Genomic DNA, 26,949 nt, shown 5'->3' on the forward strand with positions numbered 1-26,949 from the left:
TGTGTTTTCTTCTATAAATTATATAGTTTCAGGTTTTACATTTGAGTATTTATTTCAAGTTAATTTTTGTGAATGGTATAAGATAGATTTCATTTTTCTGTATATGGCTATCCAATTTCCTCAGTCTAATTTTTTGAAAAGACTCCCACTGAATATTCTTGAGTCCTTTCTCAAATATTCGTTGACAGTATATGGGGTGGGAGAGTATGCCGAGGCTCCATAGTCTGTTCCTTTGAACTATGTGTCTGTTTTATGCCAGTACTGTATTGTTTTGATTACTAAAGCTTTGCAGTATACTTTGAAGTCAACTTGGTTTTCTTTCTCAGGATTGCTTTGGCTATTTGGAGCCTTTTGTAGTTCCATACAAATTTTAGAATTTTTGTTCCATTTTGAGAAAAAAACTGTCATTAGGACTTGATAGGGATTGCACTGACTATAGATAGCTTTGGATAGTTTGGACATTTTAACAATATTGATTATTTTGATCCATGAACACAGTTGTTTGTGTCTTCAATTTCTTTCATTTAAGTTTGACTGTCTTTCACTTCTTTGGTTAAATATTTATAAGTATTTTATTGCTTTCATGCTATTGTGAGTGGGATACAGACCAGGAGCTGACTGTGGCTCAGATCATGAACTCCTTATTGCCAAATTCAGACTGAAATTGAAGAAAGTATGGAAAACCACTAGACCATTCAGGTATGACCTGAGTGAAATCCCTTATGATTATACAGTGGAAGTGAGAAATAGATTTAAGGGACTAGATCTGATAGAGTGCCTGAGAACTATGGACGGAGGTTTGTGACATTTTGCAGGAGACAGGAATCAAGACCATCCCCAAGAAAAAGAAATGCAAAAAAGCAAAATGGCTGTCTGAGGAGGCCTTACAAATAGCTGTGAAAAGAAGAGGAGTGAAAAGCAAAGGAGAAAAGGAAAGATACACACATCTAAATGTAGAGTTCCAAAGAATAGCAAGGAGAGATAAGAAGGCCTTCCTCAGTGATCAATACAAAGAAATAGAGGAAAATAATAGAATGGGAAAGACCAGAGATCTCTTCAAGAAAATTAGACATACCATGGGAACATTCATGCAAAGATGGGCTCAATAAAGGACAGAAATGGTATGGACCTAACAGAAGTAGAAGATATTAAGAAGAGGTGGCAAGAATATACAGAAGAACTATCCAAAAAATCTTCATGACCCAGATAACCACGATGGTGTGATCACTCACCTAGAACCAGACATTCTGGAGTCTGAAGTCATGTGGGCCTTAGGAAGCATCACTACAAACAAAGCTAGTGGAGGTAATGGAATTCAGTGGAGCTATTTCAAATCCTGGAAGATGATGCTGTGAAAGTGCTGCACTCAATATGACAGCAAATGTGGAAAATTGAGCAGTGGCCACAGGACTGAAAAAGGTCAGTTTTCATTCCAATCCCAAAGAAAGGCAATCTCAGAGAATGTTCAAACTACCACACAATTGCAGTTATCTCACACACAAGCAAAGTAATGCTCAAAATTCTCCAAGTCAGGCTTCAACAGTACATGAACCATGAAATTCCAGATGTTCAAGCTGGATTTAGAAAAGGCAGAGGAACCAGAGATCAAATTGCCAACATTTGCTGGATCATTGAAAAAGCAAGAGAGTTCTAGAAACACATCTATTTCTGCTTTATTGACTATGCCAAACCTTTGACTGTGTGGATCACAACAAACTGTGGAAAATTCTGAAAGAGACGGGAATTCCAGACCACCTGACCTACCTCCTGAGAACTTTGTATGCAAACCAAGAAGCAACAGTTAGAACTGGACATGGAACAACAGACTGGTTCCAAATTGGGAAAGGAGTACATCAAGGCTGTATATTGTCACCCTGCTTATTTAACTTCTTTTTTTTTTTTTTTTTGCTTATTTAACTTCTATGCAGAGTAGTACATCATGAGAAACACTGGGCTGGAGGAAGCACAAGCTGGAATCAAGATTGCCAGGAGAAATATCAATAAGCTCAGATATGCAGATGACACCATCCTTACGGCAGAAAGAGAAGAAGAACTAAAGAGCCTCTTGATGAAAGTGAAAGAGGAGAGTGAAAAAGTTGGCTTAAAGCTCAACATTCAGAAAACTAAGATCATGGCATCCAATCCCATCACTTCATGGCAAATAGATGGAAACAGCAAGAGCCTTTATTTTCTTGGGCTCCAAAATCACTGCAGATGGTGATTGCAGTCATGAAAGTAAAAGTCGCTTGCTCCTTGGAAGAAAAGTTATGACCAAGCTAGACAGCATATTAAAAAGCAGAGACATTCCTTTGCCAACAAAGGTCCATCAAGTCAAGGCTATGGTTTTTCCAGTAGTCATGTATGGATCTGAGAGCTGGACTGTAAAGAAAGCTGAGTGCTGAAGAATTGGTGTTTCTGAACTGTGGTGTTGGAGAAGACTCTTGGGAGTCCCTTGGACTGCAAGGAGATCAAACCAGTCTATCCTAAAGGAAATCAGTCCTGATTATTTATTGGAAGGATTGATGCTGAAGCTGAAACTCCAGTACTCTGGCCACCTGATGCGAAGAACTGACTCATTGGAAAAGACCTTGATGCTGGGAAAGATTGAAAGCAGGAGGAGAAGGGGACAACAGAATACAAGATGGTTGGATGGCATCACCAACTCGATGGACATGAGTTTAAGTAAGCTCCGGAAGTTGGTGATGGACAGGGAAGCCTGGCATGCTGCAGTCCACAGGATCGCAAAGAGTTGGACACGACCGAACTAATTGTTTATTTCTTTTTCAGATACTTCTTAGTTTATAAACATACAACTGATTTCTGTGCGTTGTTTATGTATCATTCAGCTTTATAGTATTTTTTGATTAGCTCTAACAGTTTTTTTGGTTGAAGTCTTTAGAATTTCCTATATATAAGATCATATCTGCAAATAAAGACAGATTTACTTCTTATCCAATTTGGATGCCATTTATTTCTTTATCTTGCCTGATTGTTTTAGCTAGGACTTCCAGTACTATGTTTAATAAGAGTGGTGAGGGTAGGCATCCTGGTCTCATTCCTGACCTTAGAGGAAAAACTAAGCCTTTCTCTGTTGAGTATGATATTAGCTGTGAGCTTGTTATATATGGCCCTTATGTTGAGATTTCTTCCCTCTGTACTAAATTTGTTGAAGTTTTCTTTTTTTAAATCATAAATGAATATTGTGTTTTGTCACATGCTTTTTTGGCATCTATTTTTTAATCATATGTTTTTAACATTTTTATAAAACCTATTTTTAAACATTTTTATTATATGTTTTAATGTTTTTGACCATGTGTTTTTTATCTTACATTCTGTTAATGTGCTATTTCATGTTGACTGATTTTCATTTGTTGATCCATCCTTGCATCCTATGGATAAATCCCACTTGATCATAATATATGATGCATTTAATGTGCTGTTGGATTTGGTTTACTAATATTTTGTTGAGAATTTTTATAATATATTCACCAGGGATATTTTTTGTAATGTTCTTATGTGGCTTTGATGGTAGGGCATGCTCACCTTATAAAGTGAGTTTGGAACTGTTCTCTATGGTCCAGTGTTTGGGAAGAGTTTGAGAAGCACTGGCGTTAGCTTTTCTTTAAATGTTTGGCGGAATTCACCAGTGAAACCATCTGGTCCTGGGCTTTTCTTTGTTGGTAGTTTTTTATTACTGGTGCAGTGACTTTATTCATTATTGGTCTGTTTATATTTTTTTAGTTCTTCATGATTCAGTCTTGGTACACTGTATGTTTCTAGGAGTTTGTCCATTTTCTTAATTGAACGTGGCAGTGGGAGACTTTGGCTGGTAGTGAAAGGATACATTATAGTCAACTGGAAATTCAGAGAACATCTAACAAACGACTTGAAAGAGTAATACCTGTTATCTTTGATGCTCCCAGCTCTCATATCAGCATGAATTTTACTTTGTTACCATTTTGATGTGCACATGCATATATTTCAGAGTAAAAATGATAGCTACTTTACAGACAATTTAGAAGACAAAGCAAATAAAAATTATACATAATACCATCTCTTACCCAATCCCTGCTATCATTTTATTTCCTTTGAATTTTTCCACCAAAACATTTTAAAAACATAGTTAATAATCATTATTTTGTATTTTTATCATTAGTATTTTCTGTTTTAGTAAACTGTCTTTTTAAAAAAAAAATAAAAGCTGTTTAACATTCCATTGAGTATGCTGTTTTTGACAAACATTTTTTATTGTTGGTTATATAAGATTTTCCTCAACTTTTTAATATTATGATAATGTTATACTCACAGCTTCATGCACATAGAATTCTTTATATCTTAGATTATTCTCTCAGAGATTACCGCACATTATCAGTATTTTTCCAGAAGATAGTGCTAATTGACAAGATCACTAACGTTGTGTGAAGGACCAATTATTCACATCCTTGAATATTATTTTTTAAATATTTGTACTCAATAGCCTTATTAGTTATTTCTTTAACATCAGAGATTGGATTTTTCCTCATGTGTATTTACTAGTTGCACTTCTTTTATGAATTGCTTAATTATTATATACCAAAGAGAAGTCTTTACTATTAAATTCTTAGGGAATTAAGTCTGATTTTTAAAAACTTCAACACATGTATTTTTATATTGAAACTTTAAAACCTTATATATGCCACCAGTACACAAAGATTTCTCAGTGCTGCTACATAGAAATATCTGCTTTTGGTATTTTAAGTATATCTTTCTAACTTTTTTATAACTCTGCATCCATTTTTTAAAAAAAATAATCAAATCACACATTTACCTACCTTTTCTCATTCAGTATTCTATTACCTTTATATGAAAAATGTAATATGTTTTCTCCTAGTAATTCATACCCTTTCCTGAAAATTTTAAAAATATGTAAAACCACTGTATAAGAAGAAAAATTATCCATCTTTCTACCATGCAGGTATAATGGCTATAAATATAGCTCCTTTCCATTTTTAATAAATCTTTATATTCCCTCAAACTTGTTATCATATTAAATATATTTATGATATATTCAATATATTATTTTATTACAAAATATGTCAAGGTGGTTTTAGTTGCTCTGTACCTCAAGTAGAACTTTTTCCCCTAATAGGTCTTGGTATCTTGATGGAGACACACTACTAATAATCATTTGTGTTGGCATTGTGTTCCCTCTTGCACTTCTTCCTAAAATAGGTAAGTCTCTAGAGAAGAGGATGTTATTTGTTTATAAGAAAAGAGAAAAAAGAAATAACGTTAAGGGGCTTTTAAATTTCACAGTTCCACAGTTTTATCAGAAGGTGATTGTGAATAATTTTGAACTTGGATTTATTTTAGGTTGTTCAGCCTTCAGCCCTGCCTAGTTAACCTATTACTTGGTTTGCAGTAGTATTTTGTCTGCCCCACTAAAATAAAATCTTTACAGCGGAACATTAAAGAGCAGCCTTTCCTTACAGTGTGCCATTAGTGGTAAGCCAGTTCCAATTCTGCCGTACAGAGCTACATAAATGATCTGTGACAGATAGTCGGAATGTTGTTATTCTCAGCCCTAAGCCCCAGATACCAAGCAGTGTAATAAAAAACATGCCCGAGATGTATAGCTCTAGCTGCATGTTAGGATCACTTTCCTTATAAATTGCTTTTTATTTTACTGTTATTTTACAGGCTTTCTTGGCTACACAAGTAGTTTATCATTTTTCTTTATGGTGTTCTTTGCTCTTGTGGTAAGTTTAAAATATACTATATTACTTATCTCCTCACTAAAATCGAAATCATTGTGTTAATGTCTTTTTTTCTCTTTACTCTGTTTTTTTATTGAAAAGGTATCCCATTTTATTTCAGTGTGTTATTAAAAGCACTTTTATTCTGCAAAACTGTTTCCTTCATAGTATCTATTTTGAAGAAGCTTAGCAAGAATAGCATTTCAGGTTCAGTTTCTCTGTGCTTAACTAGAGAGAAGAGCACACCAGTTTTGTTAAAACCTTGGAGTATAATTCTTTGAGTAAGTCTAAGTATTCACTTATTTCTGTACAAGATTGTGTATGTATGTTTATGTTTTGGGGGTTCTCAAGCATAAGAATCAGGCTGGTTCTAAGCTGTAAAATCAATTTGAATCCTAATCATCTTAATTTTAAAACTTAGTTCCATTAATGAAACCAGAGCTTCAGGGGTTTACCCACTGAAGAGATCTAGTAAGAATTGGAGTGCCTGAATTCTCTCCCATCTGATTTATTAAGCATTGGTTAAGCTGTCATAAAGTTTACTGCACAGAAATACTGTTTTTCACATGTGGAATATTTTTTTAAATTAGCTCATTTTAATTATAGGAAAAATATCTCTCAGATGGTAAACTTTTTATAAAATAATTTAATATGAAGATAAAAGAGAATTTAAATTTCTGATTTCCTTTTAATTCTTCTAAAACAGATTGTAATATTCCAAAGACTATCTTTCTGTGAAATTCTGGGGGGAAAGATCCTTTTCTTTTTGCTTAGCAGCTTATTCCACAGTCAGTATCTGTCCAACTTTAAGTAGGATTAAACATTTTAAACTTTCCAAAATACGTGCCTAAATGGGTTGATTAAACTCTTAAAATCATAAGCTTATTTAAACTCTCCTGGGTTATTGAGAAATGAATGAAAGAAACATGCCATCCAAAAGAGCAAGACAACACATCATTAGTTAAACCATAGGATAGAACCAGATTTCCAAGCTGTCAAAACAATTTAGGATGCATACAACTTAGGCCAAACTATCTTCTGGAATACAAGGATAAAATAACTTTAGATTATTTAAATGAAGTGAAAGTGACCCTGGTTCCAGTGTACAGGAATATTTATTTAATGAATGCTCTTAAAACTAAAAATACTTGACAGTGTTTCCATTTAACCATTTGTTGAACTTACCAACATTAGAATCATTGCCCTCCCTCCACAAACTGTCTGACTTGTATCTTATAAGTGAGTTGAACATACACTTATTTAAAAGACCTTTTTCTTTCTGTCTTATTGAGATATAATTGACATACAGTGCTGTGTAAGTTTAAGGTGTGCAGCATGATGACTTAACTTACATATATTGTGAAATGATAAGCACACTTCTTAGGTGTCACATTAAGAGGGGAACAAAAAATATTTCCATCATAATTTGATTGTTGAAAAGCATCTACGTGGTTAAGAGTGGCCTGTATTTGCAAATGAACCTACAGATATTAAAGAGAATCAGTATACATAACATTGAATATTTTCTTCACAGATAATTGACCACACAAGTGCTGCATAGGTAGGAGTAATTTGGTTTTTATAGCCAACAGTTTGAAGCAGGTAAAATATATTGATACCACACGTCTATCGTAGTTTTCACAGTATTCATTTCTGTCATGGCAGATACTCTTTAATTTGATGCAGATTTCTCCAGTAGCTGTCATATGGAAATAATACCCTTATTCTGCATTTATTATCCTACTTTACAAACCATGTGCTCAGATTTTTACCTTTGAGCACAGTTTAAATTTGGTCTACTATGAGGCAGTGAAGACACACTATGTCCTTCCTTCTTACTTCTCTTTTAATTGGCATGTAGGCATACCTCAGAGATATTGCAGGTTCAGTTCTGGACCATTGCAATAAACCGAGTCACACACATCATTTCTGAGTATGTACAGAAGTTATGTTTACACTGTACTGTAGTCTATTAAATGTACAGTATCATTATGTCTAAGAAAACAATGTACATACATTAATTTAAAAATACTTTATTGCTTATTCAGCCTTAGTCAGTCAGTGAAGTCGCTCTTTTGTGTCTGACTCTTTGCAACCCCACGGACTGCAGTCTGTCAGGCTTCCCTGTCCATCACCAACTTCTGGAGCTTACTCACACTCATGTCCATTGAGTTAGTGATGCCATCCAACCATCTCATCTTTGTTGTCCCCTTCTCCTGCCTTCAATCTTTCTCAGCATCAGAGTCTTTTCCAGTGAGTCCATTCTTCGCATCAGGGGGCCAAAGTATTGGAGTTTCAGCTTCAACATCAGTCCTTCCAATGAATATTCAGGACTGATTTCCTTTAGGATGGACTGGTTGGATCTCTTTGCAGTCCAAGGGACTCAAGAGTTTTCTCCAACACCACAGTTTAAAAGCATCATTTCTTTGGCACTCAGCTTTCTTTTATATTCCAACTCTCACATCCATACATGACTACTGGAAAACCATAGCTTTTACTCGATGGACCTTTGTTAGCAAAGTAATGTCTCTGCTTTTTAATATGCTGTCTAGGTTGGTCATAGCTTTTCTTCCAAGGAGTAAGCGTCTTTTAATTTCATGGCTGCAGTCACCATCTGCAGTGATTTTAGAGCCCAAGAAAATAAAGTCTCTCGCTGTTCCATTGTTTCCCCATCTATTTGCCATGAAGTAATGGGATTGGATGCCATGATCTTAGTTTTCTGAATGTTGAGCTTTAAGCCAACTTTTTCACTCTCCTCTTTCACTTTCATCAAGAGGCTCTTTAGTTCTTCTTCTCTTTCTGCCGTAAGGGTGGTGTCATCTGTATATCTGAGCTTATTGATATTTCTCCCGGCAATCTTGATTCCAGCTTGTGCTTCATCCAGCCTGGGATTTCTCATGTTGCACTCTGCATATAAGTTAAATAAGCAGGGTGACAATTTACAGCCTTGATGTACTCCTTTTCCGATTTAGAACCAGTCTGTTGTTCCATGTCCAGTTCTAACTGTTGCTTCTTGGCCTGCATACAGATTTCTCAGGAGGCAGGTACGGTGGTCTGGTATCTCTTTCAGACTTTTCCACATTTTGTTGTGATCCACACAGTCAAAGACTTTGGTGTAGTCAATAAAGCAGAAGTAGATGTTCTAAGTACTCAGCCTTAAAAAGGAATGAAATAATGCCATTTACCCCAACATGGATGAATCTAGAGATTATCACACTAAGTGAAGTAAGACAGAAAGAAAAAGGCAAAGATCATATGCTGTCACTTACTGTGAAATCTTAAAAAAATGATACACATGAACTTATTTATAAAACAGAAACAGACTCACAGATACAGAAAGCAAATTTAGAATTACCGAAAGGGAGAGAAGGTGGGGACAAATTATGAGTTTGGGATTAGCATATACACACTGCTATATATAAAATGGATAAATGACAAGGACCTACTATATAGCACAGGGAACTATATTCAATATCTTGCAATAACCTGATGGAAAAGAAAAAAATATTACTAAAAAACACTATCACCTGAGTCTTCAGCAAGTTGTAATCTGTTTTAGCTAGTGAAAAGTCGTCCCTTGATCAGGGTGGTGGTTGCTGAAGGTTGGAGTGGCTGTGGCGATTACTTAAGATAACAATGAAGTTTGGTGCATACACTGACTCTTGTTTTCATAAATGATTTCTCTGTAGCATGCGATGATTTTTCTGTTTGATAGCATTTTACCCGCAGTAGGACTTCTTTCAAAGTTGTAGTCAGTCCTTTCAAATTCTGCCATAGCTTTATCAATTAAGTTTATGTAATATTCTAAATCCTTTGTATTCATTTCAGCAATCTTCATAGCCTCTTCACCAGGAGTAGATTCCATCTCAAGAAACCACTTTCTTTTCTCCTCCATAAAAAGCACTCTGAATCCATTCAGTTGTGTTGTGAGATTGCGGCAATTCAGTCACTTCTTCAGTCTCCACTTCTAATTCTAGTTCTTTTGCTCTTTCCACCATGTCTGTAGTGACTTCCTCTGCCGAAATCAGAGTCATCCATGAAGGTTGGAATCAGCTTCTTCCAAACTTCTGTTAATGTTGATATTTTGACCTCTTCCTATGAATCACAAATATTTTGATTTCATCTAGAATGGTGAATCCTTTCCAGAAGATTTTCAATTTATTTTGCTCATATATGTCAGAGGAATCACATCTCTGGCACCTACAGCCTCATGTAATTGTTTCTTAAAGAATGAGACTTGAAAGTCAGTATTCCTCCTGAAATCATGGACTACAAAATGGATATTATGTTAGCTGGCATGAAAACAACATGAATCCTGTTGCACATCTCCATCAGAGCCCTTGGATGACCAGGTGCATTGTCAATGAGCAGTAGTATTTTGAAAGGGGGCTTTTTTCCTGAGCAGTAGGTCTCAACAATGGGCTTAAAATAATAAACAGATGTATTGTCATCCAGGTTTTGTTGTTCCATCCATAGAGCACAGGCAGAGTATAGATTTAGCATAATTCTTAAGGGCCCTAGGTTTTGTGAAATGGTAAAATAGCATTGTGCTATTCTACTTAAAATCACCAGCTGCATTAACCCCTAACAAGAGAGTCAGCCTGTCCTTTGAAGCTTTGAAACCAAGCATTGACTTCTCTCCAACTATGAAAGTCCTAGATCACATCTTCCAATAGAAGGCTCTTTGCTCTACACTGAAAATCTATTGTTTAGTAATCACCTTTGTCAGTGATCTTAGCTAGAACTTCTGGATAACTTGCTGCAGCTTCTACATCAGCACTTGCTGCTTCACTTTGCACTTCGATGTCATGGAGATGGCTTCTTTCCTTAAACTTCATGAACCAGCCTCCACTGGCTTCAGACTTTTCTTCTGCAGCTTCCTCACTTCTCTCCCTTCATAGAATTGAAGAGAGTTGGGGCCCTTGCTCTGGATTTGGCTTTGACTTAAGGAAATGTTGTGGCTGTTTTGATCTCTATCCAGATTATTAAAACTTTCTCCATATCAGCAATAAGACTGTTTCACTTTTTTTTTTTTTAATCATTCGTGTAGTCACTGGAGTAACACTTTTCATTTCCTTCAGAAACTTTTTCTTTGCATCCACCACTTGGCTAACAGTTTGGTACAAGAGTGCTTTCGGCCTATCTCAGTTTTGCACATGCCTTCCTCACTGCGCGTAATCATTTCCAGCTTTTGATTTAAAGTGAGGGATGTGCAACCCTTCCTTTCACTTAAACAGAGGCCATTGTAGGCTTATAAATTGGCCTAATTTTGGTATTTTTGTGTCTCACAGAATAGGGAGACCCAAGGAGAGGGAGAGAGATGGGAACTGCCAGTCAATGGGGCAGTCAGGACATACACAACAGTTATGGATTGTTTGCCATCTTACATGGGCACAGTTCATGGAACCCCAAAACAGTTACCATAGTTACATCAAAGATCACGGAGCACAGCTGATTGATCACTATCACAAATATGATTGTAATGAAAAAGTTTGAAATATTGTGAGAATTACCAAAATGTGACACAGAAACATGATGTGAGCAAATGCTCTTGGAAAAATGGTGCCAATGGCCTTGTTTGACACCCGGTTGCCATGAACATTTAATCCATAAAGAAAGAACTTCACAGTATCTGTGAAGTTCAGTAAACTAAAGCACAATCAAATGACGTATGCTTGAATTTATTATAGACTCTTTTGTTAGTTTTAAAATACAAAGTGATTAAGGAAAGGAAACACGTATATATTAACCTCAATTTTTTTGAAGGATTCCAATTTTTATTATTATTTTAATATTATTAATATTAAACATTAATAAACATTAAATGTTATTAATGTTTAATAATAATATTAATCCTGATAATATTAGGATTTTTTTTCCATTGTACTTGTTTTCATTAATTATTTTTATTGCTATGCTGTGCTTAGTTGCTCAGTCCCAGAGAAGCCTGCTGGGCTTCTCTGTCCATGAGGATTCTCCAGGCAAGAATACTAGAGTGGATTTCCATGCCTTCCTCCAGGGGATCTTCCCAACCCAGAGATTGAACCCAGGTTTCCTGCTTTTCAGGCAGATTCTTTACCATCTGAGCCACCAAGGAAGCCCAAGAATACTGGAGTGGGTAGCCTATCCCTTCTCTAGGAGATCTTCCTGACCCAGAAATCGAACCAGGGTTTCCTGTATTACAGGCAGATTCTTACCACCTGAGCTACCAGGGAAGCCCCATTTTTATCAATCAATTCAGATTAGTCACTCAGTCATGTCTGACTCTTTGCGACCCCATGGACTGCAGCACGCCAGGCTTCCCTGTCCATCACCAACTCCCACAGCTTGCTCAAACTCATGTCCATTGAGTCAGTGATGCCATCCAACCATCTCATCCTCTGTCGTCCCCTTCTCCTCCTGCCTTCAATCTTTTCCAGCATCAAGGTCTTTTCCAGTGAGTCACTTCTTTGCATCAGGGGGCCAAACTATTGGAGCTTCAGCATCAGTCCTTCCAATGAATATTCAGGACTGATTTCCTTTAGGATTGACTGGTTTGATCTCCTTGCAGTCCAAGGGACTCCAAGAGTCTTTGCCAACACCACAGTTCAAAAGCATCAATTCTTCAGCACTCAGCTTTGTTTATGGTCCAACTCTCACATCCATACATGACTACTGGGAAAACCGTAACTTTGACTATATCGACCTTTGTCAGTAATGTCTCTGCTTTTTAATATGCTGCCTAGGTTCATCATAGCTTTTCTTCCAAGAAGCAAGCATCTTTTAATTTCATGGCTGCAGTCACCATCTGCAGTGATTTTGGAGCCCAAGAAAGTATCAATATGTGTTTGTAAATCTATGTAGCATTTATTATTAAATTTTAAAAAATTGGCCCATAAAAGTATTATTTGCTTAAATTATGCTCTCCAACAATGCAAATCAAAACCTACACTCTCATCTATTGTCCCACATCCTTGAAAAAAAATTGAAAGTTTTAGTCACTCAGTGGGGTCCAACTTTTTACTACCCTGTGGACTATAGCCTGCCGGACCCCTCGGTCCATGAAATTCTCCAGGCAAGAATATTGGAAGGAGTAGCTGTTCATCTTCCCAACCCAAGGATCAAACCCAGGTCTCCTGCATTGCAGGCAAATTCTTTACTGTCTGAGCCACCAGGGAAGCCCAGATATTTATTTTGCTTAAAATTTTTTGACATAAATTTTTGCTCCAGCTGAAATATCTAAAAATTTAAAAATAAAGTTTGTTGTAACAGTGGCTCAGCATGATGGTATCTTTTTTGCTTTGTTTTTGAACACAAATTTACAGTGTTTCTAAAAGTTCTTACAATATTGTAAAAAAAAAAGTTAAAAAATAAAATTAAATTAAAAAAAAATAAATAAAAAGCACAAAGAATAGAAAATGGAAATAAATAAATAAAAGTTCTGTCTTGAGACAGAATAATAACAGATTGGTATTCTAATCCTAATATTAGAACTAACATTTTAATAAGTCAATAATGAGAATAGAGAGCCATCTGAATTGATTTTGGTTAGATTTGGCTTTCCTTCTTCTGTGCACTATGTTAGTCGTCAGAGTTGTGGTAGTTTAACTAAGATACTACTTGTAAGGATCTGTCCATCTCGTTGGGAAAATAAGGTAAATTTATTAGAAAAAAAAATAGAGAATAGCATAGTTAATACATAGTTAAATGTTGATATATCTGCTTCAGAATAGGAGTTATAAGAGTTGAGAAGAGAGAATGATCACCAACAGCTAGAATAAAGAAGGATGTGGAGGGAAATAAAATTTGAGCTGAGCCTTGAAAGATGGGAAGGTCTTGGAGCAGAGAGAAGAAGGAAAAGCCTTCTGTGCAAGTGAGCAAGTGTTTCTGATGCTTAATCTTTTTTTTCTTTCTTTTTCTTTCTAACCCCTGGGTGGATCTTCTTACTGTGCTCTGCCTTCAGCCTGAGCAAGGACCTCCTGTTACCCTTTGTTATGGGGTATCTTCCATGCCTGTCCTGTACTTCTGCTTTCTAGGACATCACTTCTGTCTCCCCCCGGGCTTGGGCTTGAGGTGGGTCTCTGCAGAGAAATAAGCTCTAGTAACTGAATTTTATGTTAATATAAATTCAGGCTGCTAATGATATTTTCTACACTTAATCTTAGCCAGAAGGCTGAGAAGTGGTGTTTTCTTATTAACAAAAAATAATAATTACATTGCATTTTGGAGCATTGTTTTGAAGTATTTGGATTTGCAAGTCTGGTGACAACAGCTGATAAAATGAAGTGGCTCACATACCGACCTTTATCAATGTCTCTGGTACATGATCAGTAAATGGTTCTTGCTACTGCCTCCACTAGTAGTGGGGAGGAAATGTGAGATGCTGGGTTTGGAGCAGGGCTGAAGAGAGAGACCAGCAACAACCTTCTACCCCACCCCATCCTCACCCGCTTTGGGGAAACATATCAGAAAAAAATCGTGAAATTATTGCTTTTGATTTTTTTCCTCCTAATCAGTTGTCTATTTAGTTTTATTTCATATGAAAAACTTACCTAGAAATGTCAAAGCAACTTGCTCAATTATCATTATAGTTCTTTTTTTTTTCCCTTGGTGAGTTTTAAATAAGAGTAATTTTTCAGTTCACTCATTAACTTAATCCTGAAAGTATATTTTTTTCAGTTTATCACTATATAAAATTTTGATTGAATTAGTTAACAAAACTAGATAGATAGCAAATAGGAGTAGTGTTTACTTACTTGTCTGCTACAAAGGACAGATGCTTCCTTTATTCCCCCTTGCCCCTTTGTTTGCTGGGTTTCAGCCCAGAGCAAGGATTTACGGAATAATTATGTGCCCTGAAACAACCACAACAATGGTGATGCTGGCACAACTCCACTGTAGGTCTAGGAACAGGATGCCCACAGTTAAGAGTAAAAGCCTAACCATTTTCACTGACTGTTTCTGGGAAGTAGCATTCTCCTGGATTTCTTTCAATTTTTTAAAAAATTCATTTTATCATCTCTAGTTCCTTAGCTTTGTGCTCTTATTCTTTGCCACATTCATCCACATACAACAAAATAATATAAGTCTTAGAACAACGAGGAAAAACAGTCTCATGCATCAGCCATCCCTCCCCCTTTGCATCTGCCTGTGGTCATTTCTAAAACTGCTATTAATATTTCTCTATCTGCTACTGATGCTAGGTCCACAAATAGCCGTATAGGGGAACATCATGTTCCCATTCTGAGCTGCATTTTCTTTTAATGCCTTGATACTATTGGAGTTTTGAAAGCTGTCAGGAGAGTATTCTCAATGTTCAGTGGGGGAGATCTCCACTGAATAGATACACAGCACCCCCACCCTCCCCCACTATAGGGCACATGTCAAATGATGACCCTATTCTAACCAGGGAAAATCCCATAAATAAAATATCTTCTGTTTGCATATTATTTGTTATAGTTCTGTTTGCATATTATTTGTTATAGTGTTAAGATTAATTGAAAAAATGCTGACCTATTTGAAATCAATTTCTTGTCATGAGATTTGTAAGAAATAATCTGATTCTACTTATTTTTACAGGTAATAATTAAAAAATGGTCCATCCCTTGTCCTCTGACATTAAATTATGTAGAACAGTATTTCCAGGTAACAGTTTGTTTCTAGCTTTTTGTTTTATTTTAAGCTAAAATTTTTTGACTATAATGGTTTTTGCCTAATTAATAAAAAAGTATGGCTATATTGCATTTTGGAACTTTGTTTTGAAATATTTTTATTTGAGAGCCCAGTAATAATAAATTCGTCTCTCTCTCTCTTTTTTTTTCCCTAAGTGTTCTAACTTTTAATAACTGTTGGTTTCTCTCTTTCCCCTCAATCCTCTTAAACAGATTTCAAGTGCTACAGATGATTGTAAACCAAAGCTCTTTCATTTCTCCAAAGAGGTGTGTAAGTTATTAACAGATACTTTCGGTTGATTTTTCACATTTCAAGTTTTAAGAGATTTGTGTAACAGAGTCTCTTAGGTCTTTGTACCTGTAACTAATTAATTTTCATGAAAGTGCTAAGTATAGGGTTGCTTACCAGAAGAATAATATTATTTAACACAGGGTGGCCCATTATGAAACAGCCACCTTTTTTTTTTTTTTGGCATGCCTTTAAATGGAGCCTGTTTTAAATGGGCCACTGCCTAAAAGAACAGATTTACCGAATGTCTGGTCTGGCCAATAAGGTCCTCTGTGGATACAGACTTCCTGTTGCCCTCTGGACTTGTAAAGCTAAATAGCCAATTATATCAAAAACTCCTCCCCTGTGAGTAGAACCTTGGTCTGTGGCTAAACAGCCTCATGATTGGACCAGCAATTGAGCACTGACAATGTGTCTCCTGGCTGACATTCCAAAGTTAAAATTTGTGATGCCTATAGCAGAAGCTGAAAGACCAAGTCCCCTTGCCTTCTCCGAGAGCCCTAAGATACTGGAAATGCCTGCAGGAGCCCCTAAGCATCAGCAGAGGAGACAGGAAACTGTGATCTGGATGATCTCTACTTTAACCGTTCTAGAAGAGCTCCATGTCTTCCTTGTTGCTGTAGGCTTCTTCATGTACAGTTTTTGATTCTCTAAAGTGGAGGTCCTAGACGCTAGAATACCCTCCACTCATGTGCAACTCTATTAGTATAGCATTTTAGTGTGATAACTCCTCCATGCAAAATTCTCCTTTTTATTCCCCAGGTTTTTTGTTTTTGTTTTTTTGGGGGGCTGTGCTTCATGGCTTGCGGGATCTCAGTTCCCTGACCATGGATTGAACCCAGGCCATGGCTGTGAAAGCCCAGAATCCTAACCACTAGGCCATCAGGGAACTCCCTTACTCCCCAGTTTTAAAATGAGAAATGTCTGTCTGGCCCCACAAGGGAGATTACCACATCTTTTGCATAGTAATGGCTTCCGCGTGTCTTAAAGATTTAGGTAGGGTAATTAATAAGTCAGGAAACTGAGAAATATATGAAAGAAAGTTTGTGAATTGAACACTCTTTCCCCTAATTTAGCCTTGGGAAATATTCCAGCTTTCCTTCCTCCCAGCTCTCTTCAGATATTTTAGGAGGAGGTCTTGTGTCTGAAGACAGGTCTTCAGTCATTTGGAACTTCTTGTGCTAAAGAGCCTTAAATTAGTTAAGAAGAAATTTTTTGGAGTAGAAAAGAGAAAGTAAATCATTACCATCCACTTGTAAAGACAGTATTTTCACTTAGATGGTAACTTTTGTTTGCTTTGTAACTTTCTCTGGTTCTTAATTATTCTAAATTTAAAAACAGCAACAACTTGTGATCGTATATTCCAGTGGATCACCAAGAATTTGTTGGTCTAGACTAAATCATGTTCAATCCCATTGAAAGAGACCCTAAAGATGCTGCTGCTAAGTCACTTCAGTCGTGTCCAACTCTGTGCAACCCCATAGACAGCAGACCACCAGGCTCCCCATCCCTGGGATTCTCCAGGCAAGAACACTGGAGTGGGTTGCCATTTCCTTCTCCAAAAATGCTAAAATGTATTAATACATTCAGTATTCTCTTAGAATAAGTGGGTACTTAGGTTGACTTGGTGAAAGCTGGTTCAAAAGCATAAGTATTAACGCTGCTTAGGGTAGTAAGATATATTTAAGATTTCCTAATACTTACATTAGGAAAGACTGAGAATTATAATAAGATCATTTCTAAAATTTTATTATATTTGATTTTATCTAAATGTTATTTATCTTACCTAAATTATTTTTATCTTACCAAAATAATATAGAAGCAGTAGTGACTGTAGTAAAAACAACATGGATAGAAGCAGCCAAGAAATATTTCAGCTAGTACAGACAATCCACCTATCAAGTAAAATACTTGCTAGTGACCATAACTGTGTGTCTCATTTAACACTAATAACAACAACGTGTTTTATAAACAGATGATTTATGAAAAATGAAATATAGCTAAATTTATTTTTTAAAAAACTGAGTTTATTTTCAAATGAAATAGTAGTTTCAACAGAGTACAATTTAGTAATTTAATCTTAAATTTTTTTTTTCAGAGTGCTTATGCCATACCAACCATGGCTTTTTCATTTCTATGCCACACCTCAATACTGCCCATATACTGTGAACTTCAAAGGTACTATAGAATCCTGGAATATATTAAATGTATTCATTGCTTCTTTTGACTTCTAGGACTTTCAGATTGAATAATATTCGCCTCCATGAATCCCTTCCCTCCTATCACTTGATTCTAGGTGTTAGTTCTGTCTAAGTTGAGAATATTTCTTGGAAGCATAATCCTTTGCACAGTAATTTAAAATCAGGAATTCTGTTGTGTAGTTATTAATGAATCAGGGCTTGAGTGATTAAGGAATCCTTATATCTATTTATTTAGATTAATTCAGATGGTGCTAAGTCACTTCAGTCGTGTCCAACTCTTTGTGACCCTATGGACTGACTGTAGCCTGCCAGGCTCCTCTGTCCATGGGATTCTCTAGGCAAGAATACTCAAGTGGGTTGCCATGCCCTCCTCCAGGGGGTCTTCCCAACCTAGGGATCAAACCCGTGTCTCTCTCTGATTCTAATTTTGCCATTTTTGTCTTTTAGCCCTTCTAAGAAAAGGATGCAGAATGTAACCAATACAGCAATTGCTCTAAGTTTTCTCATTTATTTTATATCTGCACTCTTTGGGTACCTCACTTTTTATGGTAAGCATATTATTTCATTATGGATGACAATATAAGTTGTTCTGTAGTTGATCTCACACCTGAATATGGACTTTGTTTCTGCCTTTCATTAGCAAGTTAATCTGTTCAGGCTGACAGAATTCAGTGCACTCCTGTGGTAGCTCTACAGGTCTTAAAGAACTAATTTTCTTTCTTTTAAAAGAGTGGATCAAGTTCAAGATTGATAACTTTATATGAAAATTTTCTTAAAATAAACACCTAAAAATAAAATATTGGGCTGAGAAACATTGAAGTCTTTCTGTGAAGGAAAAAAAAGTACAATAATGATTTTATTTTTTACGTTGAGATTTCAATATATTAGACTCTAGTTCAGCAGTTTGGGAGATTAAGAGCATCAGTCATCTTAATGGCAAAAGAGCAAGTCAAGGAAGGAAAGAGTTTCGTGCTAGACTGTAGTTGCACACTTGGGTCAGAGACCTCTGCCTTCAGACTTAATTCACACAGCTCTGCGGTGTGTATTCTGTGCTTTGGCATGACCTTTCTCCCTAAATTCTTAAAAGACACTTTTAAATTCATAAAAGTGAAATTTTCTTTTATTTTTGAAAGGTTACATGCTTAGTGTGTTTTTCTGTCTTCTGATAAGAACCTCAAGAAAAACTTAAAAGTCTACAAGAGAAAAACTTGTAAGCTCTCTTGTTTAATTTGCAGACACACTTGTTTAATTTGTAAACAAACACATAATAAATTACACTCAATTTGTCAAATTCTTGAATGCACTTTTCAGTCTATGAATGTTCTTATAACAACACTCCAGATAGATGGCTATTATTGTTCTTGTGATATTTAGCTGTTTTGACACTGAATTCATGGTGAGTGGCCTTGTGTATATGTTTTAGGTGTTAGACATTCACAATGAGATGTAATGGTTTTGCCTGCCTCTCAGATATTTTTCAGCTCTGACAAGTTTTTGGACATTTACTTGCATAGCCACCTTTCCTAAGCCCAGTAGAAAGGGTCTGGATTTTGAAACCCAACAAATATGGTTGAAAAAACCACTCTGCTCTAACTAGCTATGTGATCTTGAACAGGGTACTTCACCTTACACCACCTTCATCTCCTCATGTGTAACACAGAGATAATTGTATAGCGTTGTATTGAAGAGGAAACAAGTTGTATGTAAAATGCCTATTACAGTATCTGGCACACAGCATTATTGCAATAATTTCATAATTTCAGGTGCTCTTTTTTCAGCACTATACTTCTCTCCTTACTCTCATTAATAAAGTCTAATTTAAATATGGTAGCTTCTGTATATTATTATTAGTGTATTATCTTGGAGTTTTCAATGTGTGAGAAAGTTATAATTGCTCTCTATAGTGCTTTTCTGGCTAACTCTACATCATTTCAACAGTAATAAAAGCAACTGATGAACCAAAATCTGCTCTTGCATTTTAGTGCTGTGTCAGCTAAAAGAGGTAGAGCTCTGCACACCACCAGGAAGAGCATACTTCCTACTTCCAACATGATCCTGGATATACTACAAGGAAAGCTAAGATAGATGGTTTAATGTTTTTTGATCATTATTAGGGAAACAGCATTTTTGAAATACATGAACTATTTTTGGTTGTTAGGTTTGTTTTTGTACAGAGTTGAGCACAGTAAGACCTTTCTGTAGCAATGAGATACTCCAACAGGGTCTTTGTTAGGAATTCAGCAAAAACTTTGTAGAATAGCTGTATGTTTTTATAAATTGAAATTGTCACCTGGCACAAATACTGTTCAGTTCGGTTCAGTCACTCAGTCATGTCCGACTCTTTGTGACCCCATGAACCACAGCACACCAGGCCTCCCTGTCCATCACCAACTGCCAGAGTCCACCCAAACCCATGTCCATTGAGTCGGTGATGCCATCCAACCATCTCATCCTCTGTCATCCCCTTCTCGTACTGCCCTCAATCTTTCCCAGCATCAGGATCTTTTCAAATGAATTAGCTCTGCGCATGAGGTGGCCAAAGTATTGGAGTTTCAGCTTCAACATCAGTCCTTCCAATGAACACCCAGAACTGATCTCCTTTAGGCTGGACTGGTTGGATCTCCTTGCAGTCCAAGGGACTCTCAAGAGTCTTCTCCAACACCACAGTTCAAAAACATCAATACTTTGGTGCTCAGCTTTCTTTATAGTCCAACTTTCACATCCATACATGACAACTGGAAAAACCATAGCTTTGACTAGAAGGACCTTTGTCGGCAAAGTAATGTCTCTGCTTTTGAATATGCTATCTAGGTTGGTCATAACTTTCCTTCCAAGCAGTAAGCGTCTTTTAATTTCATGGCTGCAATCACCATCTGCAGTGATTTTGGAGTCCAAAAAAATAAAGTCTGATGCTGTTTCCACTGTTTCCCCATCTATTTGCCGTGAAGTGATGGGACCAGATGCCATGATCTTAGATTTCTGAATATTCTAGTTAGGGATCTTCAAAATTGAGAAAAGGTCCAAAAAACATGCCTCCTTTTATTCCCTATGGATAAACAGAACTATCTGTAGGAAACCTTAAATGCCTGCCAATTTCCAGGATAGCCAAAAAGTAGTTATGTAAAAATTCCTATGAGATGTTAGGAGCCGTGTTAAATTGTACGAAAGTTTATATTAAAGGGGAAGTGGAGGAAGGATGGATTTTAATACATCTGTTGAAGTAACATTTATTATGTAAGATGCAAGGTGTTTTATATACATTGCCTAACTCATACCTTACAACTCTGCAAGATACAGGTTCAGATAGATTGGCCACCTTGGCTAGTACCTGCAGTTAATGAAGAATGAGTTGAGGTTTGAATCCAGTTCTGACTCTCTCCAGAATCAATGCCTGTATTTCTGTGCTACCTACCTCCTCAGGAATTATGCCATAGAATCCATTTTCCCGTCATTCTCAGAGTGAACTTTTGGAAAAACCTGGCTTACTTAAGTTCCAGGTATATCTCTGCCTACCTACCTATCTACGTATCTGTCTTTGCTTGAACATGGAGACTAAATATTTTCATCATGTACGTGAAATGTTTCCACACAGGGATTTTCTTGGTTATCAAGTAAGAGTTGTTGTCTCTAACTTAACCCTTCTCCACTGATTCAAATTCTTCAGAATATCCACATTTTATGTAATAGAGAACTGTGCATCTAAGAAAAATCACATGGTAGGTTGGTAGGTAGGTGACAGAGAGAAGGAAAGAAAGAATGATATAAAAGTAGTTCCTTCTCCAAAGACAGAAGAAGATTCAGGAATTGGTTTGCTGTTCACAGTGTTTTCTTTTTTGCGGTATAAGTATATACTTTTTTGCAGTATAAAAGTATAAATCTTTTACAGTATTTTTCTGTTGGAAAAGCAGTAGCTTTCAGTCTTTCAGAAAGAAATTGCTGATTGAACCTGAGGCCTTATCAGAAGGGCTTGTCACCGATTAAGGCCTGGGTGGAGTGACCTGTCCAACAATAGAGGTGTGTCTCCTGCGTCTCCTGAATATTAGTCCAGTGATCTTTCAGTTATTCTTCAGGAATCTTTATAAAATCATCCCCTGTTTGACAGTGTATATTAAACAGGACAGCCACCTGGCTTCAGTAGAATATACATCTTGCAGGAATCACTGTTGGGTCCTTCCTGAGATTTGTAGAGATTTGTCTGAATCCGGAGAAGTGTGCTGTCCTCTATCCCTTACACATGTTAAGGCTCAGCTAAGAACACAGAACTGCTGGCTCAGGAAAAAGCCTTTTATCTCGGGAAAGTAGATATGTGACAGGTATTTTGAATTTGTAATAAATCTAGTTCCTCAGGCTTCTGGAGCTGCTTGGGGTCCTTTTATTCAGTGTTCTTAAGACTCAGTTAATATCTAAATTTTGTCAGGTTTAAGGGACCAATAAGTATGTACCTAGATTAATGATATTGGTTCTGATTACAGATGTTGAAGCATTATAAGATGAGGAATAAAGTGTTCCTCTGGTGAGCAGGCCAATACCCAAATGTTGTGTAATAACCAGACCATTTTAAAAGTCTACAAAGTTGTTAAGCAATGTGTTAATAATTCATTTTTATGATTCAGAAAGTGAAAATAGTTTGCCATGTGTCTCCAAAGACTCACAAGTATCTCTCATATTTGGGACTAGAATTCAGCTTTCCTGGCTCTTCTTAATTTCTTGCCTGGTCCATTAGTCCCGTATTATGTCAAGTATGTCTTTGATACTTTCCACAATTGGTTTCTATCCCATTTCCATCATTACTAATCTAGTTCAGATTCTCATTACTTCTCAGTGATTATGACAGTAGCCTTCTGTTAGTCCTGTTTTGGATCTCTTTTTCTTACAGTCTGTCTTCCTACTTAGTTTAAATCATAACATGCTGTTCTTCAGAAGCCATTGCATCTCTGTGGCCTACCAGATTGAGTCCTGACTGTACAAATAGCTCTGTTGCTTGGTCATTCATGCATTTCCAGCCTTATCACCCGTCGCTGTTGGCTCTATAGTGCAGTCTTTCAGCCTCTCTAGTGCTCCTGGGCTGCTTGTTTTCTCAGATGCAAATTCCCTTTGTTGCTTGGTGGCCTCTGCTTGTGCTGGTTCTTGGTTCCAGAACTTCTCCCTCAACATCTTTGAGTGTGAGCACACATAGGTTAATTAATGTAATGCTCTCAGCAACCCTATAGGTCAACATATTATTGTCCCCATTTTACAGATGTAAAAACCAAGAGACTCAAAGAAGTTAAGTTGCTACTAAGTAGTAGATTTTGAATCTTGGTCTGTTCAACCCCCGAGTTCAAGTCCCGCTTCTACTATCTCGCTGCTCACTATCTCAGGATGACTCTCTTCAGGTTTTCCTGAATTTCTTTCATGTTCATCCCAAAGCCATAGTTATCTTTCCCTGTTCAAAATCAGCATAGTTCTTTGTTTAGACCTTCTGCCACTTAAGTGCGTATCTGTGTTTATACACCTTCTATTATATGTATGTGTCTTTCATCTTATCACCCTTTAAATTTTAAGGTCTTTGAAAACAGAGTTGTGTTTGATTTGTTTTTTAATTTTCTCCAAAGTGACTTTCCCAAAGCATTCGGTCTTAAATTTAAAAAATCCACCACTGTATTTTAAGTAGAAACTCATCTTTCCCTGCATGGCAGTGATATGAAGTTCTCTTGAGTACCCACTCTTCACAGTCCTCGTCTGGCCTGGGGTGAGGATGACATAAGGGTAGAAGCAACACCAAGGAGCAAAGCATGGTCTGCTCGCTCCGATTCTGTCGCTGACTACCACACCAGCTTGCTGAGGGAGCCATTGCCCTAGCACTGCATTCTCCTTTATGAAACACAAATCTATAGATGAAATGTTGATGAAGCAGGTAACATGCGTGAGACTATAAGGTCCTAGAAAACATCATGATATTAAGGAAAGGCTTTGGCATCAAAAAATTTGGATGTACAGTCCTGCCCCTTTGTCTTGTATGATCTTGGGCAAGTCAGTTAATATTTTTAACCTGGTGGTTTAGTCACCAAGTCATGTGTGACTCTTGTGACCCCATGGACTGTAGCTCGCCAGGCTCCTCTGTCCATGGTATTCTCCAGGCAAGAATACTGGTTGCCATTAGCTACTATCTTATATTGTTATCACAGGGACCAAATTCAGCAGTACACATGAAAGCACTTTACAAAATAACATAGATGTTGCTTAAAACTTTCAGATTATGGAAAAGTTCTAAAGAGATTTTTTTTTTTTGAGATTAAAAAAAAAAAATATATATATATATATATTCATTGTCATAATTTTAGAGAATCTGCCTGGGCTAATTTCTAGTTACATTAAAAGAAAAGACAGCAAGTTCCAAGAAGATGTTTGACTAATGTGTCTGTGTTTCGTAGGATAGGAAAAAGGCCAGAGATGGATTTGGTACCGGGACTCCAAAATCTGCTAAGATCTGTTTGTGCAAAGGCAAATAGCGTTGCTATTATTAACATCTCAGTAGTTTATAATGTGATCCTTATTTTTTTGAATTTACAGACAGTGTGGCGTCAGAATTACTGCAAGGTTACAGTAAATATTTGCCACATGATGTTGTCATCATGACTGTGAAGTTATGCATACTATTTTCTGTGCTTTTGACAGTCCCTCTAATCCACTTCCCTGTAAGTACTCTTCAAGGTTTTGTTCCTCGGTGTTGCAGTTCCCTAAATATGGCAACACTAATTCTTTACAGACTAGAATGTTTGAATCACATCTAGTCTTGTGTATCTTATTCATTTGTCAAGGAATTGATCAAAGACCTCATACTTGCATATGGTCCCATGAAAGCACAAAAAGAACAGTGAACCGCTAAACGAATTTGTGCTTTTTCAGATTTAGTTTAGATTTTCGCTTTCCCACAGCATTGTTTCCAATTTAGAGACCATAGTTGTTCTAAAGTTTTTGGGGTTTTTTTCCCCCTTTAATTCTGTATTCAAAAGAATGTGTATGAAGAAGAAAAAGTCAAGTCAGCAAAAGTAAGCTCCTTCTGGTTTATTGGAAATTTATTTAATCTTAGTCACAAATTTTATTTGCTCTAGAATTATAGTTAAGGGACAGAATGGATCTTCATTCTGCATTAGTTGTGATACATAAGAATCTTAGGAATTTCTGGGAAAATAGAAACATAAACTTTGGGTACAAATGCTTCTACATGAATATCTTGAATCCCTAAACAGTGAGTTCCTGAAAACCTGAGCCTTCCCGATGTTTGCCCCCTTCCTGTGTGAACTGCAGTGCCAGGAGTGCAGTGGGGGCTGGATAGAAGTTTGTGGGCTGTGACCGCCTGTTGCCTGCCTTGGCAGTGGGAAACATCATGGACTACTTTTCTTATTTACATGCCGTGAAACAATAATATAAAACAGTAAATGGAATTTCTTTACCATGGCATGACTTCTGTTTCTGTTTTGAGCCATTTGTTCTTTTATCTGTTGAATTTCCTGAAAATGATACCCTGAGATTTCTTCACACAGTGTTATGGTTAGTAATTTTGAAAATTATGCAACCTAAAGAAATTGCATGTGATGATTTTTTCAAGAATTAAACCAAGACAACTTTTATGAAGGTCACACAGATAGGTACATTTCTTAGTTTATGTGCAACAAATACTTTACAGTAACAGTCCAGGCTATATTTTGGGCATCTAAATGGTTTGGAATATCATAGTACCCGTGCCATACATGGGTTTCCCTAAGCAAGTAGTGTGGCTTTGACACTTCCTCTTTGCTTAAATCTGTTTCTTTTTCTGTTTTACAGGCAAGGAAAGCTTTAATGATGATGTTTTTTTCCAATTTTCCGTTCTCATGGATTCGCCATTCTTTGATCACTCTAGCTCTCAATATTGTCATTGTTTTACTTGCAATATATGTTCCTGACATTAGGAATGTATTTGGTATAGTTGGTAAGTTTTCTATTTCAAAAGTTCCGTTTTCTAAAATAGGTAAAATTATCATCTAGTCTCACATCTAAATCTGGCATTCTTTTTTTTTTTTCTCCCCACTTTAAGGTTCCAGTACATCAACGTGTTTGATTTTTGTGTTCCCAGGACTGTTTTATCTTAAAATGAGCAGAGAGGATTTTCTTTCATGGAAAAAGTTGGGGGTAGGTTGGGTTTTGTTTGTTTCTTCTAAGAATCTTATTTTAAGAAATAATTTGTCATTTTTTAATTAAGTCTTTTACCTACATCAAAAAAAGTTAATATATTTTGAACTATATACATTATTGGAGAGGATGAAGGTTTTAAAAAATAATTCTAATTTTTCTTTATCTTTTCCCTTATTTCTACAGGCATTTGTTTTGCTCATCTTTGGTATTTTGGTTGGTAATTTTAGTTTAGCACTCATTATTTTTAATTGGATTAATAAATGAAGAAATTATTTTCCCACTTTGTATGAAGCATATTTTACATCCTTATGCAAAAAGGAATGATTATGGAAAGCACCTTGGATGAATCCTCTTTATATGGGTTAACATTTTTGCAAACATAACAGAAAAGCAGAACAAAACAAGAGTGGGTAGGAGAAAGTAGATGTAGCAGTTTTAATCAAAATAAGAAACAAACTCAAAATGCTCTTAAGTGTGTTGAGCATCTTTGTGAGTTTATTTTTTTGAATTAATAGGGTAGTTTTAATGTTTACAGAGATAACTGAGCAGAAAGTACAGAGAGTTCTCATATATTCCCTCATTCTAGCACCCCCATACTTTCCCATGTTACTGACATCGTGCATTAGTGAGGTACATTTGTTATACTTGATGAGCCAATGTTGATGTATTATTATTAACTGAAGTTCATGGTTTACATTAGAGCTCACTTTAGATGCAAGCATTGGCAACCACGAACCTTTTTACTGTCTCCATAAAAACCATGAGCCTTTCCTAAAACATTGTTTGGTGGAATCATGCAGTATCTAACCTTTCAGACTGGCTTCTTTCACTTAGCAATATGTGTTTAAGTTTCCTCCATGTCTCTTCATAACTTGATAGCTCTTCTTTTTAGAATCACTGATAGTGTTCCATTGTAT

General features: G+C 36.4%; 1 protein-coding gene across 3 annotated transcripts in view; it reads left to right on the forward strand.

The window, feature by feature from the left end:
• Positions 1 to 26,312, forward strand: part of SLC38A6 (solute carrier family 38 member 6) — a 70,131-nt gene extending 43,819 nt beyond the window's left edge. For 2 of the 3 annotated variants that reach the window (XM_061429060.1, XM_061429059.1), the window contains 10 exons: positions 5,129 to 5,211; positions 5,680 to 5,738; positions 15,294 to 15,359; positions 15,599 to 15,652; positions 17,773 to 17,852; positions 18,323 to 18,423; positions 24,428 to 24,552; positions 25,685 to 25,829; positions 25,935 to 26,029; positions 26,216 to 26,312. In XM_061429060.1, coding sequence (XP_061285044.1) covers positions 5,129 to 5,211; positions 5,680 to 5,738; positions 15,294 to 15,359; positions 15,599 to 15,652; positions 17,773 to 17,852; positions 18,323 to 18,423; positions 24,428 to 24,552; positions 25,685 to 25,829; positions 25,935 to 26,029; positions 26,216 to 26,296 — 889 coding nt within the window. In that variant the 3' untranslated portion in view covers positions 26,297 to 26,312. The remainder of the gene's footprint in view (positions 1 to 5,128; positions 5,212 to 5,679; positions 5,739 to 15,293; positions 15,360 to 15,598; positions 15,653 to 17,772; positions 17,853 to 18,322; positions 18,424 to 24,427; positions 24,553 to 25,684; positions 25,830 to 25,934; positions 26,030 to 26,215) is intronic. The other variant, XM_061429061.1, reaches the window with a different exon arrangement.
• The last annotated feature ends 637 nt before the right edge of the window (positions 26,313 to 26,949 follow it).

This window comes from Bos javanicus, chromosome 10 (assembly GCF_032452875.1).
Source record: "Bos javanicus breed banteng chromosome 10, ARS-OSU_banteng_1.0, whole genome shotgun sequence".
NCBI lineage: Eukaryota > Metazoa > Chordata > Mammalia > Artiodactyla > Bovidae > Bos > Bos javanicus.